This window comes from Gymnogyps californianus, chromosome 5 (genome assembly GCF_018139145.2).
Source record: "Gymnogyps californianus isolate 813 chromosome 5, ASM1813914v2, whole genome shotgun sequence".
Classification (NCBI taxonomy): domain Eukaryota; kingdom Metazoa; phylum Chordata; class Aves; order Accipitriformes; family Cathartidae; genus Gymnogyps; species Gymnogyps californianus.
This window is the reverse complement of record NC_059475.1, coordinates 6,539,793-6,557,240: the sequence shown is the minus strand read 5'-3', so window position 1 is coordinate 6,557,240 and position 17,448 is coordinate 6,539,793. Positions and strand designations below refer to the sequence as shown.

At 36.7% G+C, this 17,448-nt stretch overlaps 1 protein-coding gene across 1 annotated transcript in view; it reads right to left on the bottom strand.

Annotated features, from left to right (window-relative positions):
• Positions 1 to 2,036: 2,036 nt before the first annotated feature.
• Positions 2,037 to 17,448, bottom strand: part of ANO3 (anoctamin 3) — a 215,536-nt gene continuing 200,124 nt past the window's right edge. The window contains exons 15-27 of the mRNA XM_050898227.1: positions 16,978 to 17,060; positions 15,903 to 16,043; positions 15,389 to 15,553; positions 13,416 to 13,452; positions 11,448 to 11,559; positions 10,148 to 10,205; positions 8,566 to 8,663; positions 6,989 to 7,134; positions 6,729 to 6,881; positions 5,900 to 6,047; positions 3,967 to 4,047; positions 2,994 to 3,099; positions 2,037 to 2,219 (exon numbers count right to left, since the gene is read on the bottom strand). Of these exons, the coding sequence (XP_050754184.1) occupies positions 2,037 to 2,219; positions 2,994 to 3,099; positions 3,967 to 4,047; positions 5,900 to 6,047; positions 6,729 to 6,881; positions 6,989 to 7,134; positions 8,566 to 8,663; positions 10,148 to 10,205; positions 11,448 to 11,559; positions 13,416 to 13,452; positions 15,389 to 15,553; positions 15,903 to 16,043; positions 16,978 to 17,060 (1,511 nt within the window). The remainder of the gene's footprint in view (positions 2,220 to 2,993; positions 3,100 to 3,966; positions 4,048 to 5,899; positions 6,048 to 6,728; positions 6,882 to 6,988; positions 7,135 to 8,565; positions 8,664 to 10,147; positions 10,206 to 11,447; positions 11,560 to 13,415; positions 13,453 to 15,388; positions 15,554 to 15,902; positions 16,044 to 16,977; positions 17,061 to 17,448) is intronic.

The following is a 17,448-nucleotide window of genomic DNA, read 5'->3' as shown; positions in this document are numbered from 1 at the left end:
CCCAGAATATGAAGGAACAAAACAGCCTTTCCAAAATATGGGAAGCTGAGTTCCACCAGCCCTTTATGACAGAACTAATGGGTAATATATCTGGTTAGACCATACCTTCCAATTTCTTCCCTCCTTTGTGCAATACTGTAGATACTCCTATAGTTGCCTTGTCTGGTCACAGAGAGCTGGAATTAACCAAGAAATCTCATGAATATGGTGAAACGACTAAAGAACTTAAGGTCTGATGCTAGGCCCCCTGGATACAATAGATCATACTCATCCACTTCAATGGGCTCTTGACTCTTAAAATTAATTTTATATGGCATAATAAAATAAAATGACTGTGCTAATACATGCAAGTGAATACTGGAATCACACTTCTTGGTTTAATAGGGTATTGTAAGTAGTAAAAATTCAGGTCTTTTCATATCTGTCAGCAGTGATTTTGCTGCAGCTTTATCCCTAAAAATAATGTTAAAATTTGCAGCCTTTAGAGTTACTGTGCTTTGTTGACTCTTCATTTTTTAAATTTTTCTCATCCAATATAGAGAAGCATTACTTAAAATTGTACAAGAGAAATACAATGATTGTAACTGTTTCTCCACTCCCTTCTCTGCAAGTGAACCCTGCACACTTGTTTAAATTGTTTAAATTAAGCACTTATCTTTTCCCACATTATGAAATGTTAGTAATAGACAATTTCATCACCAAAATGTGACTATAACCATAAGCAACACTGCTGTATGCACATAAAAACTGAAATTTGATTCTTTACATGAACATCTACCTTTTATAGTGATTTTATCCAAAAAGCTTCCCAAAACTGTAAGAAGGCATACAAATAATAATAAAAAAAAAATCTAAAAGTAACCACTGTGTGTGTGTGTGCATTTATATACAATCCGTATACATATCTGCCTGTATCTAACTCCCATGCTTTGACTTATTTAGGCCAATAAAAGAAGTGCACATTACTGGAACATTTACAATAAGAAGAGCATTGTTATAAAGTGCTCTGCTTCTCCTTCCCTGAACAAGCAAGTCACAATGTTACACTGTATGTCTGATATATATCTGCATAAGCTTGCATACTATAAAGAGCTAATTGTATACTCAGGACAAAGTCACTGTATGAGAATATTTCAAGTTAGCATTCTGTGAAGTCATGGAATCATTGCCCAGAGAGGTCAAAGGGAACAGTAACACAGTTAGACATCTGCATGCTACATCAGAGCATGAAAATGACAGTTCTTTCCTCCTGGAAGCGTGTGGAGGTGGCCCTTCTGCACGCGAAAGCGGAAAGACAACTCAACAGCCCTGTCATTTTCAAATATAGCTGCAATGTGGGCAACGCAATGCGTTCTCTTAGTGCTGCTGTTTTCTCTTTGAATTTAGAATTTTTGGTTTTCAACTAGAAGGATAAATTAATGACACTGATGTGCAAATCTTAAACTGCATAGTATATATTAAGCAGCCATAGACCCCCTTTTTTAGGGTAGGACCACATCCACAATCTCAACCAGAGACTAGGACAAACCTGACAAAACAGTAAGCCTGAAAGATCATTTATATCAAGTTATGGCCACAAAGGCAACAATTGCTCTTTTCTTCAGAGGCATTACAGATGGAGCTGAGCAATCAGAAGCTGCAGAAGTAGTGGATATCATTTAAGTTGGTTTTAGTCATGCCCTTACTATGTAAGTTCACAGATAATTTTTTATTTTCATTATGCTGTTAGTATCTTCATGAACAGCATGAAAATTCATTGCCTTTTTTAAACCAGAGTGTCCAAATTTTTAATCTCTCTGCACATTCCTGAGTGCCAATTCTCCTTGGTGCTCACCACAGACCAGTTACAGGTAAGGCTTTTCATTTTTTTCATCAGAAGCATCTATTTTCCAGTTCTCACCAAAGCCTGCAACTGTCCTGCCCAGCAAGAACACACATACACCGCGAATCTCACACACTGATGCCAGACTCCGACTTCATTTTGTAACTGCACCCTTCGATTTCCAAACAGTGTTTTTGTTGCAGCATGGTAGTGACTAAGGCCATTCATGGTGATACTGTTTCCCATTCTTTTTCCTTTCTCTCTGCAAATGCTCCAGTTCAGCCTCGTACATCATTTCCTGGACTAAGTATTTCTCTCTCCTCATTCTGTCGCACAAGTCTTTTGGCATGTCTGGAATCAGGTAGGCAATGAAAGACTTTATTCCAAAAACAAGGTGCTGAAAAGAAGAACAAAAATAATTGCTTCAAAGACGCATAAATATTCATTTCTAGGACCACATTTTAGGGCCTAAAAGTCTGTGGCAAAACTGGAACTGAGATTCAGTTCATGACTGAAAGGCAACTCCTTTTTTTTTTTTTAATATATACACGCACACATATGGGAGTAAATGAGCGGTCTATCAGAAATGTGAAAATGCTGAAGTCTTCTGAAAACTAAAACTAAGGGTATAGCTAGCGACCTAAATGAAGATGTGACTGCAGGATATGCTAGTTTGAATAACAACAGCAAACACTACCTACAAGCAGTCTTTGGTAAGAGCTTGTAATCGAAGTAACCAACCAGATTCCTGGACAGTATGTAATACGTTCTTCAAAGTTAGTACACACATTTCTACTTTTATATTAGGCTAGAATCACGTATCATTTTCCTGACACAGATTTTAACTTGTAATAACTATGCTTAATGTACACATAAGTTGCATTTCTTCTTTTTCAATAAAACACGAAAGATTTGGTTGGGAACCAATATGATATATAAGACAACTGTTAAGGAAATACGATTTTGGAGGGACTCTCAAATCTGTGCACGCTCTGTCAATTCAGTTTGAGGCGGCTGATTGACAACAGTTTGGGGAGGGCGATTTTTTTTTTTTTCTCTCTTGACTGTAATGAACAAGCAGTTGATGATACTGACTATTTATGGGACTACTGTAAAAAATCAACTCGGACTGTGAAGAGGCAGAAAGGAATTGTTCCTTTCCATGACTAACCTCAAATACTATGATGAAGGCCAGCCGCGCTGCCAGGACATGCCAGAACTGCAAAGTGAATTCATATGGAGTTGAACTCCATGGTGGGGCTCTGTAATCTCTATACCTGTAAAGTAAAGACAAACCCTGTAAGTTAGCCTGTGCATAAAAACCTGAACACGGTGAAGAGCTCTCTAGTTTATCCCAGATCTGGCTAAAAGGAGAGAAACTGAAGCGAAAGCATACTTCAAGAGGAATTAAACAGAAAAGGAGAATAGTCCACAATACAGGCCATTAAATAGGGCTGCTTAGAAGATGGCACCTTTTGCTTCCAAAAATCCAGAGCAAACAATTTCTTTTGATGTTACAAAGCTGACACCTTGGTGTGTTAAGTGTGCTGACTCTAAATTGGTTCTTGTCTTTGCTTATAAGCATTTGAGATTCTTCACACAAAGTTTTCATAAATGTAACATGATTCTGTAACTTCTTAGTTGATTCAAGCTAACTCTCACTGTAAAACTAAATCTGAAACCAGGAGTGTGCTCATGCAATGTCATATTTAATTTTTATGCTGAATTTCTTGTATTCATGTTGCATAACTGTTTGGGATCTTAACCCGGGTTAGAGCCACAACAAAAATTTTAATTGTGTATTTTAATTAATAGAGCTCAGAATGCCTAACAAAACTGAAATGAGAATTTTACCCTTCTTGGCAGCTGGGGAAACTTCAAAATGAAATAATTCATAGAGGCATGAAAGATATGGCTTGCAAGAGTCCTGGAAAAACTCAGAACACAGGTTTCCAGTGTGTTAGTATTGCGTCCTACCACACAGTGTTTGCACCTGAGACTTCCATGTTGAACAAACTTGAACTCCAATGCTTTTACAGGCAAAAAAGAAACTATTCTGCCAGTAATTTAAGCACGGACTTTCAATTTAATGTCTGTATTAACGTCTATGCCTGTATTACAAGAAGGGAGAGCATCGAACATACCGGCAGTATCCGGAGTATCCCATCCCAAGTTCACTCAAATCAAACACTGATAAACTGCTGTTGACATATCCTTTTAAGCATCTGAAAGGAAAAGACACATGGTCAGGACTTTCTTCATAAAGTGGTTATGTAGCATAGATCCTGTATGTAAATATATTCTTCTATCACATATTGTGAGCATACTATTTTATGTGCTTATCAGGACAAAAGCAATTCTAAAATTTTAAGCAGAGAAGCAAAGTTTTATTGGAAAGAAACAAATAACATCTGTTTCATGGATAACAGTGTTTAAAAATCTATATTCAGCACTTTTCAGAGTTTTGCTTCTTGTCTACCAGCAGATATAAACCAAAAATTGTTGCTACAGTATTCTTCACTGTCTCCTAAAATTACTGAACTTTGAAAGATGGCTAGAGAGGCAGAGAGGAGCATAATTTAACATCCTGGCAGAATCTGCCACCCATCGTGCAGCATATACCAAAAAATGACAGGTTTTACGAGTTGAATCAAAGAAGAACTTTCACCAACAGTAAAATGAACAGTGCATATATACCAAACAGCCATCTTAAAGGCAACAATTTATTAGTATTAATGACAGAAATCACATAAATACATTGAATTATGACTGTAGGAGTGAAATTTTTGTCTGTTCCTGGAAAACCACGGACATGTAAGACATCCCATCTTCTTGGAAATCTGTCCTGTAATTTAACAAAGGGCCTTCTGAAAGGCAAAGAACATTTAAAAAGAGATGCATCAGGGATCCTATTATACCTCCTGAACCTTCAGGTTTGCTGTGACACCTCAAATCACTACTGGCAAAAGAAGAAACAGAATTACATAGTTCTCTATTAAATGGGTAGCGCACATTAAGCACTAACGTTTTTCTGCTATTGTCTCTTTTCATCCTATTCTGCCTCATTCTTTTTACCCTTAAATTCTCTCTTCCTGTGACAGCACAGGAAGAGTAAAACTCTATTTTGAATCATTAGAGATGGAGCAATGAGGGAAGGAAGGACAGACCCCTGCGGTTTGAGCTGAGGCACAGTCTGTGAATGCAGCGGTACTGGCTTGCTGGACAAGCCTTGATGCTTTCACTCTTATCCTTCCTCCTGCACAATAAAGATAAGTTGTGCTTGTGAGATGTGCTATAGTATTAGGAAAGTGATGCTTCCTTTTCTCGAGGCAACCCTGATTCCCATATTAAAAAGAAAAACCAAAAAACACCTCCAAAACAACCCCCCAAAAACACCTACACGGCACTGGTCTCCAAATGAAAGACAGGATGCGCATGAGTACTGTGATCTGTTTAGATCATGTAAAAGGTCATGATAGACAGTAGGAAACGCAGACAGAGCACAGTGGACCCACAGTTCAGAGACAGTGGTAAGTGTCCGGAGAGAAGTGCAGGAAACCGGCCTGGTGGTGCAAAGATACCTTGCTTGAAGCTAAGATACACTATATACGGATTTAGGCTAAATAGTGTCAAGGCCAATCTTGCTGGAGCTTGGCTGCAAGCATTTCTGAAGAGAAACAGGCAGGGAAGTTTGAGGGTGAATGAGGCTTAGGATAAAAGAGGGTTTGGGAGCACATATATGTGTGTGGGAGTGTAGTGGAAGACGACAGTCCAGAACTATTGCAGAAAAGAAGAAAAGTTTATCTAGAGAAAGCCTGAAAACTGCCACAATGTATATTGAACTTTGTTGTTTGCATTCAGAATGGAAGACATGATTTTCCACTTATATAACTGTGGAGTTAGTTTGCAAACTCTCTGGAATGGCTGAGTTCCTTGCACTTAACATCTGTGAAGGTTTGCACAGATGTAGAAGGTAAAAAGTTACTGATATATGTTAAGTATGCTAACACAGAAAGACAGCAGCAAAAGTGTGCTTCCACTGAAATATACAGTATATATAAAGAATATCTTAATTACTTTTCTTGTCTGTACCCTTGATCTGTACAGGGACCATATTTGTATGCATAGACAAAACGTGGAATGTAATCGGAAGTAATAGCAATAACAAAGGCATTGGTGATGACAGCCAGAACTCCAATTCCTTCCAGAATCCCATACCAGATACCTAGAAACAAGAGAAATGACAACGAAGTCATTAGTTTTTTACAGTCATATTAAATCACATAAAGTCATACGAGTGATATTAAAGTCATTATTAGTCATACAGTTTTCCTTTCTTATTGAGAAAGAATTATTCAGTCAGAAAAGCTAGTCAAGATCAAGCCATGTCCCCACATTCCTGCCACCACTGGCTCCACCTGAATGAAGTCTTACAGTAGGGCACCCCCTGCTGAGAAGACATAGCTAAGCACCAAAGGTATAACCATAATCTTTGGTTATACAGGTCAAATAGAAGATTTTGGAAAGAGATTTCTTATTTTTATTTAATTCAGTTTTAAACCGAAAGTGAATTTAGTCTTTATATTTAATTTCTAAATTAAATTGATTTTGGATAGCATTTTAGACCTAGAGTTCCACAAATCAGAAGCCTAAAATACTATTTAGCCTATTTCCAAACTTCCAACTAGTATGATCCCTTACTGGAAATGGAAAGCAAATCTGAGGAGTTCTCTTAGCTAAGCAACTGCGTATCCTTTTGTTGCTTAACAGGAGAGTTGTCATTGAGATCTGTAGGTTACATTATCAATTTCACTCGACGCGTGAAATATTTCAAGGGTTAAGCTGCATTACAGAAGGAAACACAAAGAGATGGTACCTGACAGTGACAGTCATTAGGTTCTCTCACCTATATCTGTTGCTCTTGCAGGCATAGGTCTTCGCCACTGAGTGACAAACTTGTACGCATCTAACCTTATTTCTATGATATTGTTAAGCAATGCCAGGAGAGGTGCCAGTGGGAAGGCAGCAACGAAGATGGTGGTAAAGCCAAACTGTAAAACTAGACAGGCATTTCTATGGTTAGAAGTGGGAAATGCAAAAGATCTTTCAACATGCAACATAGTTCCAGTTTCTTAAGAAAACTGACACCTCCCTAAATTTGCTCACCCATCTCTAAATATTCGTCCATTAAACCATGGAGATTCATAGGCTGCAGATTCCAATCTTTTTCCCACTGAGGTAGAGAAATTTTATGCTCCATTAATTGCCCTCCTCTCTTCATTTTGCGTCGTGACCACCAATTCTGTAATAAACTTTATTAGATAAACAGAGCATTATTGACTGTACTTGCTCAGTAATTTACAGTACTTGCTGGTATTGTTTTGAAGTAACTGGGCCTATTTTGAATAGCACCTGAATGTTTACTTAGGTATTTTCTGGAAATATTTACAATATGATATAAGATACAATTCAAAGAACCGCCAAAAGTTCTCAAAATTCTGCATTACAATTTTAATTATGTCTTTAATGTAGCATGTTAGGCATTGTACAAATAAGCTTTTCAGAATATGGAATTTGCTTGCATAGACTTTTTTTTGTAGGATTTACCTGCATGTCTCAATAAAAAAAGAACAGGAAAAAAAAATCACGCATAGCAAGAGCATTAAAAAAGTAACTAATGCATTATTTTTAATCCTGTAAAAGACAAACCAAATAAGTGGAGCTCAGTAAGAACTCTATGATACCAGAATATATTGAATAGTAGAATACGTCTACTATTTTTGAACAAACCTAAAGATCTAGATGCTCTACAGAATATCTTCTCTTGAAGCAGGAAAAAGTGTCTAAAAAGGTGTTGCTGAAGCTGCAAATATTTAAGACTTTTTTTTATAAAGCTGTGCAGAGGTCTTTTCACAAAGTAGTTATAAATATTAAGTAGGTAATAGTCTCACAAATTGAAGTGTTATACAAATGAAAAATATCCAGTACTGATACAGGTGGCAATTAAAGACTACTGGTTGTTTCTAGATAAGAGACTGAAGATGGGAAATAATTTTCTTAGAAGTATTTTTATTAACAGGCTGCTATTTGTTCTCAAGCTAATTTAGTGTTTAGCTCTTGATCTCTCGTTACTGAAAGAGCAACTGTTGCCTCAGTTGCAAACAATGGTTTTGTCAAAACAAAACACTGCCTTCCATAAAGGAATATAAGCACTTTCTAAAATAAATTCTAGACAGAGTTAAGATGCTGCTGGGCTGAGAAGACAGGAAGCCTGATACTTCAAGTAGGCTGCTGCTTTTCAGAAATCCGTGTCTTGCAACAACACAGTACACTGCCCCTCATTTGCAGAATGATTGCATATTGTGAGCATAACCCTTTCTGACATATTTTCAAGGTTGAGACTTTGATTAAATTAATATTTGATGAGCAACCTTTTACTGAAAACACATTCTTCCAGTTTCAAGAGAACTGTGAGACTCTTAGCCCATTACTCTCTTCAGTAGCTCAACAGCTCTGTTTGTATTATGGAAAATGAAATCACAATAAACAATTTAGACGGCTAACATACCCGGAGAAGCTTTATCTTAGAGCAGCAGTTAATGCTTCCCTTGGGAATAAAGTTACATTATGTGAGATACAGCAAGTGAAAACATTCTCCAAACATTAAAATATTTTTCCCTATCACTGGATCACACTAATATGTAATCACTATTTGTAAAACAAATTTTAACATCTGAACTTACGGATAGCCTAGTTCCATGAAGTTGTTCCACATTTGTTTTAAAACCATAATAACTCCCATTTGCAAACACAGATCTATCAAGCAGCCACTAGGATGACACTGAAATGAAATGGAAAAAGATCAATAGCTAAAATCAGAGAATTCCTTTCATTTTCATTTGTTCAGAGGGTGAATGAAAAATATTCAAGTATGTTTGGTGAAACACACTAACCTCCAGCTACAGAAATATTAAAAGAAATATTAATAGCAGAAATATTAACACAGACTTTAGTTGAACAACCTTAAACATATTATTTCTTGGAAAATTGGATCATATTACCTAAGCTACAGGTATGTGTGCTAGATCTATGATAAATGATATAGTCCATTTCACTTAGACCAATACATACATATTCATTTCAAAAGAATGGAGCAGTATTTCATTTGTAATATCCTAAGTCCGAACAGAGACTTAGCAGCTGAATCTCTGGTATCGGTATCTTAACTATATAAATTGCCATATTAAAATGCTTAGTAATTACAGAAACTTTTTTTAGACTATGAACTACAAAGGTATGGTATTTTACTCTGTGGCTACCAAGGTTCAATAGAAGAAATGTGTTTTTCAGAGATAAGAGAGAACTTCAGCATGCTAGTGATAGCCAGGGAGGTGCAATTCTAACACATTTTCAAGCTAAATTTTGAAAATACTATTTTTCTTCTTTTAAATCACAGAATCATAGAATCGTAGAATAGTTAGGGTTGGAAGGGACCTCCAAAGATCATCTAGTCCCACTCCCCTGCAATGAGCAGGGGCATCTTCAACCAGATCAGGCTGCTCAGAGCCCTGTCCAACCTGACCTTGAATGTTTCCAGGGATGGGGCATCTACCACCAATCTGGGCAACCTGTGCCAGCGTTTCACCACCCTCATCGTAAAAAATGTCATCCTTATATCTAGTCTGAATCTACCCTCTTTTAGTTTAAAACCATTACCCATTGTCCTACCACATCAGGCCCTACTAAAAAGTTTGTCCCCATCTTTCTTATAGGCCCCCTTTAAGTACTGGAAGGCCGCAATAAGGTCTCCCCGGAGCCTTCTCTTCTCCAGGCTGAACAACCCCAACTCTCTCAGCCTTTCTTCATAGGAGAGGTGTTCTATCCCTCTGATCATTTTTGTGGCCCTCCTCTGGACTCACTCCAACATGTCCATGTCTTTCCTGTGCTGGCAGAACCTTAAGAAGCTGATAAAAAAGCTGATGGCATTATATTTATATCCTCCATCCAAAAATTCCACATACCCAGGAGATTCCAGTCATGTAGGACTTCGTAGTGCCTGTGAGGTAAGGGACTATCACTGTTTGCTTTTCCCAAAGAGAGGGGCAGAAAGAACTGCGTGTCTCAGGCAGAGTCACTCATCACAGTGGAGAACGAAGAAGGAAAAACACATCTCCTGTTTCCTATTCTGTGCTATAAATAAGAGTTTACTCTTCACCGCACTTAAATGGAATAATAAATCTTTCAAACTGGACATAATTCATGTCCTTCAGCCATTTCCTTTTTACTCATGGAAATTTCATAGGAACACAAAATCGGATTGCTTACCTCTTCCAGTCTCCATCTGTTAAAAAGCTTGTTGTACTTTCCTGGGCGGCCTGCAAATCTGGAAAGTAAGATTTTTGTTTCTCAGTGGACATTCCAAGAACACCCTGTATCACTAGTTATTTCACAACATCCACCGAGCAAACTCATGAAATATAAACAGATTAAATCACACAGGCTTAAATCTGGTATCTGTAGGAAATGGAAGTTTCAGAATGCAAACAAGAACCATCATTTTGCAAGTGATTTATTATGTCCAGAACAAAAATCCGAGCTTCAGAGGTTTTAGACGTTAGATATTCAGACTCTCTAATCTACTTCTAAGAAGATAAGCCATTGCAATACATAGGAATTTACTGCAGCACAGGGATCTGCTTGCCCACGTAAAGCGTGCACTGGATTGCATCCTCAGACATACAAGCATAAAATCACTTCCAAACCCATCGTAACTAAATGCTTTTTACAGATCTAACAGATTCTTCTATAACAAATTGAATCAAAATTCTTAATGACCTCAGTGAAAGTCATAAATGAGAGAGAAAAAAAACCCATGCGTGGTCCTACTAGACACAGGAGATAGCAAGATACAAGGAAGTTTAGAAACTGTACAGCAAATGCACCACTGGATGTTAACAAGCAGATATTACCAACAGTCTTTACTAGATTTCCCCCCCCCCCCAAACAAAACTGAAATTATATTATAAAACTTTATAGAAGGTACTCTGAAATACTCTGTAGGTTCTGCAGGAATGATAAGTCTGATCATAATGAAATTGAAGTGAAGATGAAGCAAGGTTAGACCTGTCCAGTATCTCATGCTCTGAGCTAAAGATACACACAAAAATTGGAACCAGAATTTCTGCCTCCTACTCTTGTATAAGACCTGCCAGACAATATTTACTATTTATAGAAATGGATCCTGGGAAAAGTAACCAAAGGGGAATAAACAAGAAAAAATTAATAAAACCTATTAGCACAGGGCTAAATACAGGCCCACATTTAGGAAGCAGCTGTATTTTCCAAGGTTCTGAATTCTCATTTAGTAGGAAAGTCACGTACACAGACCCACTTAAAAAGTAGACTTTTTTACTGTCTTGTTTCATGAGTAAAGATTTCAAGGGTCCAACCCTCACACACAGTTAAAAATATTAATTTAGTGTTATTAATTATCCTCAGAAACTGACTCACATCTCAATCTTACAGTTCAAACTGTCACCATATTTTCTTCAAACCTATAAAATTAGCAAGGATTACGAATTCTGTGCAAGTTTTCCTTTAAGTGCAGTTAGCAAAGATAACTTACCTGCCAAGAAAAAAGGCAATGTAAAAGATGGAGCTGTTCAAGTTGACAAACTGGAAGAGGAACATTTTCAAGGCAAAGCTGTTTTCCCATTCAGATTCTGTTCTAGGGTGCTCTGCGGAAAGACACAATATAAATTTTATAAACAAAAATGAAATCAAATTATGCCTAACTTTGCTCACACAACAATCAACACTAAGAAAACAAGCGATGGTTTCAAGTTATGGTGCCCCATCAGGTTGCAATTTATTTTTTTTTTTCCTCAAAGTGTTCAGTCTGCAGGTCACAAAACCATTGCCCCAGCTCAGACTATGTTGCTTCTATGTGGAAACAGGAGATACAAGCCCCTTGGTACAGAATAGGTCACAACTCTATGGGAAGATACCTGTTCCATTTCCATGAAAAAGTTCTGAATTCAGTGTGAATCTTTAATTTTAAGGCCACAAGTACCTTGATTAAAAAAAAAAAAACAAACCACAACAAAAAAACACCAAACAAAAAGCAAAAGCACTTGGCATCAGCAGAGCAATAAGACAGGGGCTGCCAAGGAACGCAGAAGGGAAAGAGACAACCAACAGCCAGTTGGTTTCTCACCCAAGCATCTCGCCTTCTAAATACTTCTGTAAGACCACTACTTCATCCTCAAGACTTATTTATGTCTGAATTAGAATTCAGTGATAATGATTAAAATGAATTTTTTTGGGTAAAAATTTCAAATTTCTTTGATGGATGTATCAAACTTGGAATATAGTACATTGATAAAAGTTTTAAAGCACGTACATGAGTTGGAAGTCTAAACTGCCTGGATTTTTCAGTTAAAATTTGGACTACTTAATTACTTTGGTGTAATGATGACTAAATTAGGATACAAATGTAGATATGGACACTTGTTCCCAGAGGTTAAGATGTCCTCCTTCTCTTTGACATAAAACACCTTAGGAAGTGGAGTTACCTAGCTCAAACACCTGATGCTCCGTCATGCTTAATTCAAGAAGCCTTTTTTTTTTTTTTAATTCTGTCATATATTTTGGGAAAAATCAGCTTGTATACTTAAAAGAAATCATTATTTTCTCTCCCATTCCCTGGTCTGTAACAATATAATACATTTAAAAAGTTAAGTAGGAATACAAATCAGTGTGATCTGAAAAAATATTTTAAAATATTTTAATAATTTGAGTAAGTTGACTGTACATTCTGAATCTTTCTAACCTGTTCAACTGCCTGTTATCTGAAACACTATGAAGTTTTGAGCGTCTTGTTTCATGCATGCTCTTCAATACTTTAACCAGAAGAGGGAGCTGTTAAATTTAAGCAGCAAGCTTGCTTTTAAAATATGACAAGATCAACTGCATATTTTGACACGGACTAAAAGAGAGCATGTAAGAAGAAACACTAAAAGGTAACATATTCACATAGTAGGAGATCTTAAATGCTGTCTTTGCTTTCTTGTTTTCTGTAAGCTAGAAAGCTTTACCTCTATGACTGAATCACGACTAGAAGCTTCAGTATAAATTTTTTAATGTGACAGAATTAGAGCTACTTTAAAATTTATGACGTAACATTTTTATCTTGGACAATGTAATTTTATCTTAACCCATTTTTTCCATACAAAAGTTCAAATTAAAAAAATTGTAAAAAAAATAGCCAAGCATTTGGGAAAAATGGAAAAAATTCTGTTTTAGCATTCTAAGAAAGAATACGTTTTGACTTCTGTTCCATTATAAGATGACAGGTTTTTCAATTTATACTATAAAACATAAAAAGTAGAAGTATAAGAACAAATTCCTTTCTTTGCTATTATTTCCTTAGTGAAATAATCATATCATTTCTTTCTCTGATATTTCTCACTTGCTTAGGGAAATGCCAGAACTGTGCTATGCATAGATGAAGTTTTCAAAACCCTGTTTTATGGAAATATAAAGGTATATGCCACAGCTAGCAAGAACCATAGCACTAGTAAAGACTACATACCTAAGTCTGTCAGGAGATAGGCAACCTTTTCATATACCTAAAACAGAAATAAGAGATGGTATAAGTATAGCACATCCTATCTGTTGTCATGTCAAATCCAGAATGAAAACAAGCATCAAAAGCATAGGTGTTCTGTTGCCCTACAGCATCATGGTATCTGGACGGAGAAGGGAGGGCGATGTTGTAGCTACATATTGATGTATAGTTTCCTATAAAGACTTCATTGAACTACTTTAGTCCCGTTCTCTTTATCCATGTAAATGTATGTATGTAAGTATATACATTAAATACACAATAAAGATAAATCAAGAGCCATTAGATCAAGAGAAGTGTTCAGACATCAACGGTTCTCTTAATCAACAGTTAGATGCTTATCCTCTAACTTCAGGAACTATGTGATCTAAAAGTAGGCAAAAGCCTTTACACAATACAATTGTCCTTTGCATGAGTGTGCATACCGGTGAGCATATTGGCTTCCTACTGAAAACTTCCTTATCTGTCTATATATTGACTATGTCCAGGCTTTATTTTAAATGACACTTAGCGCAAGGTAGTTACCAACTCTGAAAATACTTCCTTAAGTATTTACTATTAATAGCAAGTTATTTTCAATAGCTTTGGTGTGCTTGTTCACTTGAATGTACTTTTTATGACTTAGAATTATCATACCTAATAACAGAAGTACATGACAGTGTGTTTTGAAGGATGTTTTCTTCTTGCACTGAGCGCACAATCTCCTTAACAGAATTAAAAGCCATTGTTTGCTGTGCTATTATTCCTTTTTACCTGTTTGTGTCTGCACGGGTGTGCTGGTTTTGGCTGGGATAGAGTTAATTTTCTTCCTAGTAGCTGGTATGGGGCTATGGTTTGGATTTGTGCTGGAAACAGTGTTGATAACACAGGGATGTTTTTGTTATTGCTGAGCAGGGCTTACCCAGAGTCAAGGCCTTTTCTGCTTCTCACCCCACCCCACCAGCGAGGAGGCTGGGGGTGCACAAGGAGTTGGGAGGGGACACAGCCGGGACAGCTGACCCCAACTGACCAAAGGGATATTCCAGACCATAGGACGTCATGCTCAGCATATAAAGCTGGGGGAAGAAGGAGGGAGGGGGGGATGTCCAGAGTGATGGCGTTTGTCTTCCCAAGTAACTGTTACACGTGATGGAGCCCTGCTTTCCTGGAGATGGCTGAACACCTGCCTGCCGATGGGAAGTGGTGAATGAATTCCTTGTTTTGCTTTGCTTGAGTGCGCAGCTTTTGCTTTCCCTATGAAACTGTCTTTATCTCAACCCACGACTTTTCTCACTTTTACCCTTCTGATTCTCTCCCCCATCCTGATGCGCGGGGAGCGAGTAAGCGGCTGTGTGGTGCCTAGTTGCCAGCTGGGGTTAAACCATGACAACGGGAATAGAAAAATCATAAACTATATTGCAGTTGAAGGAACAGAGTTTATACCAATGTACATTGTGCTACCACAGCAAATGATTAAACCTGTGCTGTTATATGACAGGAAAAGCTTAAACCGAAATCATGTATCACAGTGATTCTAGGACTGTGCAACACTGATATCACAGCTGCATTTTAAATAAGAAAGGGAAGAATTCAAAGTTATCAATTAAAAAAAAACAGAAAGAAAATTCTCAGCCAAGAAAATAACATAGTTCCATTTAGGGAAGAGATGTATTGTAAAAGATAATGTAAAAAACAAAAATGCGAATGTAGAAAGCAGTAGCCTGTACCACTGTGAGTTGGTGACACACACAAAGATGTGTAGTGACAAATTAAATAGGCATTAGAAAAAAAAAATTGACAAACATAGTAGTAGAAGAGGAAAACCCCCTGAAATACTAGCTTCAGACACTGGTATATGAATAAACAAGAACATGTATATCTCTGATATACAGTAAACTCAGTAACCTTGTAAAACTTACTCTTCTAAATTAATCCCTCTTTTAAAAGAACAGAAGACTTACAACATTGAGTGACATGATGATCATAAAATTGATACAGACTCCGGTGCCAGATGTTGCAAACTGCCAGTACTTCTTGATGAAATACCACTTGAAAGAAGCAAACTGTTCCATGGCTACCAGACGATACACCACAACTGCAAACACTGCAGTGAGGACCAGCGAAATCTACAGTTAAGTATTTATGAATAGAGATATTAGAGCAAAATAAACCATATCTGAAATAATTTCCACTGAATTAATAAATGAACAAGTGTTTTAAAGACTGCCATTTGTTTTGGTGAGCAGACTTTGAGATACTAGATTGATGAATTAAAACATTTCTTTACTCTTCTTTTGCAATATATTACATCTTTTAAAGAAAGAGATCCATAAACAAGCAGTAAGTCTGAGACAAGCAGTTTTGCCTACATCATGTAAATCCACTAACCTTAATGAATGCACTCATGACTTGTGTTACTATTTACATCAGAATAAGATTAAAGGCTACAATAATTCCAACATTATTAAACATTACCATGAAGAATATTCCCGAGACGGACACCATCAGTCGACTGAGCTTATCAGGGAAAGGCTGAAAAGGTTCAGGTTTTCCTGTGATGGGATTTACTCTTTCCACTTGGGAATATTTAGCTTCAAACTGGGGGCGCAGCTCTTCCTGGAATGACAGGGTAGATCCCATTTGTTGTACTACTTATTTCACTAACTTATCAAAAATCAGACATATACTTGCTATAAAGTAGGAAATTTATATTGATAAAAACTCCTTTTTATAATGCCCCAACTCAAATATCCAAATAATTTGCTCCTTTGAAAATCCTTGGAAAGAATGCCAGAGACCAACAAAGAACAGAAACCATAAGAGCCTTCCCTGCTATGTGAGGGTATTAAAAGGATCATGGGTCATAATACTGACTTAAACACTAGTTTCTCTGCAGAAATTGATACGAAAACTATAAATTAATGCCAGTTATGATGGTACTTTTTGTGATATGAAACCACTTATTAAAAGCCACCAGCTTGTATCTATGCATCTATGGAAAGCTATAAAACAAGTAATGGTAAAGTCTCTGTTGACTTAGACTGCGGTTAAATCACCAATGTAATGAAATTACAGCTATGTTCACTAGTGATTTATGAAGTAAAGTAATAACTTCACTATTGCTGATGCTGATAGCAGAACGTTAAAGGATAAGTTATGCCTCTCAGAGGGATATAAAATCTAGTTTCTGTCCCTTTGCCTGTCTTGGTCCTTTTTTTAGGCAGGATTAGGAATTTCTAGTACAAGAAACCATAGAATTGAAAAGCATCTGTGATGACATCAGTAGTAGCTCCTGTCCTCTGTACGGGCAGTATTTCCAATCAATTTTTCAAAGGATATTTTTAAGAAATGTAGAATTGTATTTGGAATTATAATGCAAGTTGCAGACTTGTATAGTCTCAAGTATACTTGTTTATTCTGCAACTAGTGTTATAAATACAAATATAATCTGAATGACAAATTCACATTACTGGCATACACAATGTATTGATGTTTACACTTAAATCATGCTGATAGCAAGATTTACAGTTTTACTTCTGTTTAGTCTTACCTCTTCATCTTCCCAGTCTATGAGGTCCCAGTCATAGGTTAATACAGCTCTCCGTCTTTTCCAAAACTCTAGAAAGACTGTAGCTGTGGAAATCATCAACTGCATTTTAATTATGGAAAAGAAAGAAAAAAGGCCATGCAGATCTCAAGAAAATCAGCAATATGTAACATGATAACTGTCATTAGCCACTTTCTGACTGTTTTCCCCATAGAATCTGAAAACTATAAGTAACCTCAGGATAATTACTGTTAAAATCGGAACACTATTTTACAATGTTTATCTAAGAACCGTTTTTTTGCCGTCTGCTATATCTGTACAGAGATAGGTACCTGTCAATATGAGACACTGCCATCCCTTTTAGATCATTATTCTGCTTTTAATTTTATTCAAAACATATATGGTTTAAAATCTTTCCTTGAAGAAACAAGGATATGCATACACAATGGTATCTATTAATAAAGAGCTAAATCA